This window comes from Podarcis filfolensis (genome assembly GCF_964270895.1).
Source record: "Podarcis filfolensis genome assembly, chromosome: 1".
NCBI classification, from domain to species: Eukaryota; Metazoa; Chordata; class Lepidosauria; order Squamata; family Lacertidae; genus Podarcis; species Podarcis filfolensis.
Window position 1 is genome coordinate 54,157,182 of NC_139604.1, and position 7,260 is coordinate 54,164,441.

A 7,260-nucleotide genomic window follows, 5' to 3' on the forward strand; every position below is an offset into this window, starting at 1 on the left:
AGTATCTGGTGGAGGAATTCCGTGCTCTTTTCCCACACAAGCCAAAACCCCAGGGGAGGTTCTTTGAGGAAGTGTTCGGACCCACAGAGGACGAGGGGGACTTTGTAGGCTTTCCATCCACGGGGAGGAGGAGGGACTACGGGACGAAGTCGCGGAGCTGTCTGAGGGGGAGGAACATGACTGGGACTTCCTGCCGGGGAGGGGGAACACGGGAGAATGGGAAGCAGTTTTTGAATCCACAGAGGAAGACAACTATTCTTTCCAGGGTTTCCCCCCCTCTCCTACCAACGCCCAGGAGGGGGATGCTGTTCAAGACCCCACCAGCGGGGAGGGGAGCCTTGAAGGTGGGATGGATGTCAGGGAACTGCCATCAGCTCAGAGGCAAGAGGTGGAAGGGCAGTTGTGTTACAGGGAGCCTCCGAAGGTCTTGTGAAGCAGTTCCTCCTCTGGCGAGGAGGAAAGCCCTGCCTCCAGTGGGGAAGGGGCGCATGGATCAGAAGATGCTAGGGAGAGCTGCAAGACCGAGCCTGAGCAAAGTGGAGGGGAGGCAAGTCCTCCTTTGCCAGTGCCCATTCTGCGCAGTAGTCTTCGGCGCAGAGACGGGAGGAGAAGGACGGGGGTTATGCTGGGGAAGGTATAAGGACCGCCCACTCCCAGATTCTGCTAGCGACTGAGCAGACATGGACTTGCAGCGCTCTGCACTGTAAATAGTTTGTACAGATAATAAAGCCTGAAAAAGACAGGTTGGAGTCTTGCCTGTTTGCTCTTGAGCAACCACAGCAGCATCTGACAACATGATAAAACATCAAACATTAAAAACTTCCCTAAATAATGATGTGTAAGGTTGGGAGCTTTTCTCACTCTTCCCCCAAAATAAACAGGTTTTGGTAATAATTTAAACTATATTTTCTTAAAAGAAATTATGAAAGGCAAACCTAGATTTATTCATGTCATATTTCAATTAAGAAAGAACCAGATTTTTTTTTTTAAAAAACCATTTTATTGGGTTTTTATAATTTTATGACACTAAAAATGAAAACCATTAAGTAAGACCTAGATTTTCAGCTGGTCAGGACAGTGTTCTTTGTGTGTGTTAGTTCTTCAGCAAGCATTCCTTCATGAATCCCAGATGCTCAAGCAATCAAGGGTAACCAGTTCTTCATGTCATGTGTATCTTTACAGAAGTTGCAGAATCATAACTTACTCTACAGTGTGCTATATAGTAATTTTTGTCTAGGTTAATTTATTCAAATGATTGTTTTGGGTACAATCCTGCATACATACCACTGCATTTAGCACTACTTATTTCTATCCCCCAATTTCTTAAACACTCTTAAGAGTGCATTAGATCACACACTTCAATAAAATGGCTCAGTTTGTAAGAGTTTATAAGCTTCTCATGCTCCACTTGAAAGATAATTTCAGTGTTTGAAATCTTCTCAAGGCATTTTTCACTTCCTTATTCCTCAGGCTGTAGATCAAGGGGTTAAGCATGGGAATCACCACAGTGTAGAAGACAGAAACCCATTTGTCCTGGTCCATGGCATAGCTAGAACTTGGCCGCAGATACATGAAGATCGTCGTTCCATAGAAGACAATGACAGCCACCAAGTGTGAGGCGCATGTTGAAAAAGCCTTTTGCTTCCCCTCTGTCGAGTGGATTCGCAGGATTGCAGACAGGATGAAGGCGTATGACACCACAATTTCCACTGAAGTGAATATGCTCAGGACTGTGGCAAATACAAAGAGAACCATTTCATGGATGCTTGTGTCAGTGCAGGAAAGCGCCAATAGCGGGGGAACATCACAGAAGAAATGGTTGATGACAGAGCCACAAAAAGATAGCATGAAAGTGGAAATCGTTTGGGTCATTGCATTCATGAAGCCAAGCAGGTAGGATCCGGCCACCATCAGAGAACACATATTGGGAGACATAGTAGCCATATACAGCAGAGGATTGCAGATAGCCACATACCGGTCATATGCCATTGCTGCCAGGAGGATGCACTCGGTGCTTGCGCAGAAGACGAAAAAATACATCTGCACAGCGCAGCCTTTGTAGGAAATGGTTTTCTTCCCTGCTAAAAAATTCTCCAGCATTTTAGGGGCTATGGCTGAAGAATATCCAAAATCTAGGAAGGACAAATGGCTGAGGAAGAAATACATTGGTTTCTGGAGTTGAGGGTCGATCCTGATAAGGAAGATCATCCCAATATTCCCGGTCAGGGTGACTAAATACATAATTAATATCACAATAAAGCAGAGTGGCTTCAGTTCACGACTGTTCACTAATCCCAAGAGGACAAACTCATTCACCTTTGTATGGTTTTTGCTATCCATTTCTCTGCTATGTCTATCATCTGTTGATATTATCCACTTTGCTGATGATATCTGATCTGTAATTCAGAAAAAAGGTAAGTTGGTAAGGAATCATGCTTGCAGCCTGGAGCTCTGAGAACAGAATTCTTTGGCTGCTAGCGGAGGTGGCAAAGAAAAGCACAATGCTAATGCAGGCAGACATGAGGTTGACTGGATGAGACAGAAGTGGATAGAATTTGCATGCACTTTAGCCTCCCTTCATATGATCTCCCTTCTTCCACAACCCCACTCTAGTGTTATGGCACTATGGTATACTTATGATAGCTTTCAGAAGACACTTGTCTGCATTTTTTAAATGCCTCAAGCACCACAGCATGCTTCAGGGGTGTCCAGTTCAACCTATGCGACCGTGTACAGATCCTACTTTACACCCCTTTGCCTCAAGATTCAGGAATCACTCTTCTATTAGATGCACCACTGATCTGATTTGGTATAAAGTAGCTATTCTCCTATGCAATTGGAAGTCTGCAAGAAGAATCTATATCTCACTAAAAGACTCCTGCATTGCAGAGAGTTGGACTAGATGACCCTTTTGGTTCCTTCCAACTCTACAATTCTGATTCTGTGAAAAGCTTTATGCACTGTGGATAACTGAGCTTTGTGCCACTTCTCTTGCATGCTGCAAACTGTGTCCTGTTTCCAGGTTTAATCAAAATTGTCTGACATAAAGAAGTCTGCGAAAATCTTTCCCTCTGCTCAATATTTCCCCCTCTGCTCAGTACAGTCTAGCTTTTCACAATTTGCAAATCTGTATTAGACGTGCTACTCTAGGGCACATTTTCTGCAATAGATTAAAGCAAGGGAGATAATTTATCACTGCCTCTCATGTGTAGTGCCCAGTTTGCACATTGCAAAGCATTCATTATCTCTCATAAGTAAATATAATATTGACTCACTTTTGTTCTGCGGCATTCCTAAATTATTTTAAACAACATGGATATTGGTGGTATAATCTTTTCATTTGCTAGGGATCTCTGGAAACCATTTTGTGTCCACAACAAGAGAGTAGTAGAAGTGATCTTGAAATTTCTGATATTAAAGCAGCATTCATAGTGATAGAATGGCTCTTAGAGACCTCTCTCATGTGGAATATCCCTTGTGATCAAATCTCCTGATTCCTTCTAATGTTCACTAAACAAAGTGATAAAATTGATTCTCAAGGGCTATTGCACTGATGCTCTATGAAATCTTCACAGATTCAGAGAAATGTTGGTCACTGAATGTTACCAAGATGATAATTTTCTTTGCAAAATGTGGAATATAGGAAGCTATCATTTGCTGAATCAGGCTATTGCTTCATTTATCTCAATACTTTCCCCCCTAGAAGATAAGGTGTTTGTAGTCACCACACAAGGGAGGGCTGTCAGACCCTGCCAGAGAATGCTCTGGGCAGAAGCTTCCTGGGCTTTGGGAAGGAGGTGAAAAAAAGTGCCAGTATTGTGTACTGGTGTGTACTGCCAGAAAAAAGCATGACATATTAGATACACCAGATACAGGAGCAGGATGATAGTATGTTCTACCCTTTTGCTGGCTGGGTGTGGACTGTGCTTGTTTTTGGAGGCGGGTGGCACTATGGGTTAAACCACAGAGCCTAGGGCTTCCTGATCAGAAGGCCGGTGGTTCAAATCCCCACGACGGGGTGAGCACCCGTTGCTTGGTCCCAGCTCCTGCCAACCTAGCAGTTCAAAAGCATGTCAAAGTGCAAGTAGATAAATATGTACTGCTCTGGAGGGAAGGTAAATGGCATTTCTGTGTGCTGCTCTGGTTCTCCAGAAGTGGCTTAGTCATGCTGGCCACATGACCTGGAAGCTGTACACCAGCTCCCTTGTCCAGTAAAGCGAGATGAGCGCTGCAACCCCAGAATCGTCCATGACTGGACCTAATGGTCAGGGGTCCCTTTACCTTTACCTTCACCTTTTATGCAGTGGAGTTCACCTCAGCCTCAATACTCAAGTTAAATTGCTCCATTTGAGATGGTAATTTTCTTTGCAAAATGAGGAATATAGGAAGCTGTCATTTGCTGAATCAGGCCCTTGCTTCATTTGTCTCAGTACTCTTTTTTTTTGTAGAAGATAAGGTGTTTGTAGTCACCACACAAGGGAGGGCTGTCAGACCCTGCCAGAGAATGCTCTGGGCAGAAGCTTCCCGGGCTTTGGGAAGGAGGGGGGAAAAAGTGCCAGTATTGTGTACTGGTGTGTACCGCCAGAAAAAAAGCACGAAGTATTAGATATTAGATAGGGACGCGGGTGGCGCTGTGGGTAAAACCTCAGCGCCTAGGACTTGCCGATTGTATGGTCGGCGGTTCGAATCTCCGTGGCGGGGTGAGCTCCCGTTGTTCAGTCCCAGCTCCTGCCCACCTAGCAGTTCGAAAGCACCCCTAAGTGCAAGTAGATAAATAGGTACCGCTTTATAGCAGGAAGGTAAACGGCGTTTCTGTGTGCGGCACTGGTGCTGGCTCGCCAGTGCAGCTTCGTCACGCTGGCCACGTGACCCGGAAGTGTCTCTGGACAGCGCTGGCCCCTGGCCTCTTAAGTGAGATGGGCGCACAACCCTAGAGTCGGACACGACTGGCCTGTACGGGCAGGGCTACCTTTACCTTTACTTTATTAGATACACCAGATACAGAGAAAATATCTGACATGCTGACAGGAGCGGATGGGAATTATAATAGAACAATATCTGGAGTATTGCAGGTTCACCACTCCTGATTTACTCAGACTGGCACTGTCTCAAGCAGGGGTCCTTCCTAGTCCTACTTGGCAAACTAGGGATTGAAATGGAGCCCTGAAAGCAAAGTGTGTACTCTACTCTTCCTAGCTCTGATTCTGTTGTGCAAGGCTTACATCTAATAATTCCACGGAGGTATTTCCAAAATCACCCCAAGTTTGGTTCACTGGGATCCCAAGGGGAGACCCAGTATTACATTATAGGCTAAGCTACAAATGTCAACACAACTCACATAGTCTGTCTGTGTAGAGGTGGAGTGGGACCACATCTGCTGGTTCCATCTTCAACCTCCACGCATTCAGAGTAAGATGAGAACTGGCTCTGTGCGTGTACATAAGAACAATGGCCCATCTAGTCCAGCATTCTGTATTTACAGTGGTCAACCAGATGCCAGAGGGAAACTCCCAAGCAGGAGTCAAGGACAAGAGTAGTTTCCAGCAACTGGTTTTCAGAAGCAATGCTGTATCTAACTGTGGAGTCAGAGCATAGCTATCGACTAGTAGGCTAGTAGCCATCAATAGCCCTTTCTTCCATGAATTTGTCTAATCCTCTTTGAAAGTCATCTCATTAATTCCAATGAGGACTTAGTCACACTTCCTCTTGTCCTGCTCTTGTTCTCCTGGGGAAAACCACTCTTTAGCGATCAATCAGAGCAAACAGCAATTTGGGTTTTCTCCAGATGGATGTTTGCTCTGATTTTAGCACTAAAGAGTGAGTTTTTTTCCCTAGGAAAGGAGTAGGGCGAGGAGAAAACTGTTTGCACCCATGCTCTCAAGGCATGGGGCAAGTGGAAAAGTGGACAAACCCTGAGTCTACTTTAAGTAAAACTTAATTGAACATACATACACACATTCCTCCTATTTCCTATACTCCCCAGTGCCCCTAAATATTGGCTCCAGAGTGTGGGGTGGTCTCCCAGAAGAAGAAAGGGGCTGCAAGGGGGAGAGCAAATTGGCAAAACTCCCTTCCCTCCCTGTTAACAGAGGTATCTGCTAAAGCAATGGTCCTTCAGTGAATGCACGAGTATCAACTGGCTCATCACCTTCTCTGTGTGCCTCCTCCACAAGATGTCTGGAGGGTGGCAACATGAGAATGGGCCTTTTCTGCAGTTGCTCCCTGTTTGTGGAATGCTCTCTCCAGGGAGACTCGCCTGGCACCTTCATTCTACACCTTTAGGGGCCAGGCAAAAACATGCCTTTTCTCCCAGGACTTTGGACTTTGCGTTTCAGGGACTGGGCAGAGGAGGAATGGTGGAGACTGCCTCCCCAGCCTGACCCTTCCAGAGATGAAGAAGACAGTTCAAAATTACAACAGGGGTTTGAGGGAGATGACAGCTCAGAGGCAGATGAGGGGAAAAGCTGGGAAATAATGGGAGAAGAGGGGTGACAACTGACGGACACAGTGTCTTTAGAAAGCATTCCATTCTAAAAACCTTTGTCAAAAAACCAGAATCTTTCCTGCTCAGAATTTTAGATCATGATATAAGAGAGGGAAATTGGAGATTATTTATGTATGTGACAAAAGCAGCAATAATCTTATTAGCACAAGTACGGAAAACAGAGAAAACGCCAACATAGGAAGAATGGCAAGCCAAGCTTATAGACTACACAGAACTGGCTATGCTGACAGAGAGGATACATGAGAGAGACAACATCGATTTCAAAAAGGAGTGGGAACCATTTATAAACTATATAAAAAGACAATATAAAGACTTGGACCCATTGGCAGGTTATGACTAAACTTTCACAACAATATAAAAGGTAAAATCAGCAGGGTATAGAATTTGTTTAATAAATTAGTACAGAAATATGGGGGAAGCCAAAGGGTGGGGGGGAGAAATATGGATATATAAATTGTTCAGTTAAGATTTGTGGAAAATTTCTTGTTATAATTTGAAAATTCAATAATTAATTTTTTTTAAAGAAAGCATTCCAGACCCCCCTCTCCCAGAATCCAGAGAACATTGAAAGTAGGAGAGCAGAGAGCTCAGAGGCAGAGGGCACTTCTCAGCACCTGTAGTGATGATGCATGAAGAGAGAGAGGGAGGAGGTGAAGACTCACTCGGGGCAACGCCATTATTCCAAGAGGTTGCATTTCCAAGTCTATCTTTGTGGATATTGAATAAAAAGCAGTTGGTAAGAACTTTTCCTTGTC

The 7,260-nt window shown here is 44.7% G+C and overlaps 1 protein-coding gene across 1 annotated transcript; it reads right to left on the reverse strand.

The window, feature by feature from the left end:
• Positions 1 to 1,386: 1,386 nt before the first annotated feature.
• Positions 1,387 to 3,291, reverse strand: LOC310747174 (olfactory receptor 5AR1-like; the record flags this gene model as incomplete). Its single annotated transcript, XM_083581530.1, has 2 exons — positions 1,387 to 2,396; positions 3,276 to 3,291. The coding sequence occupies 2 exons, from the start codon at positions 3,289 to 3,291 to the stop codon at positions 1,387 to 1,389; spliced, it is 1,026 nt and encodes a 341-aa protein (XP_083437656.1).
• Between the last annotated feature and the right edge of the window lie 3,969 nt (positions 3,292 to 7,260).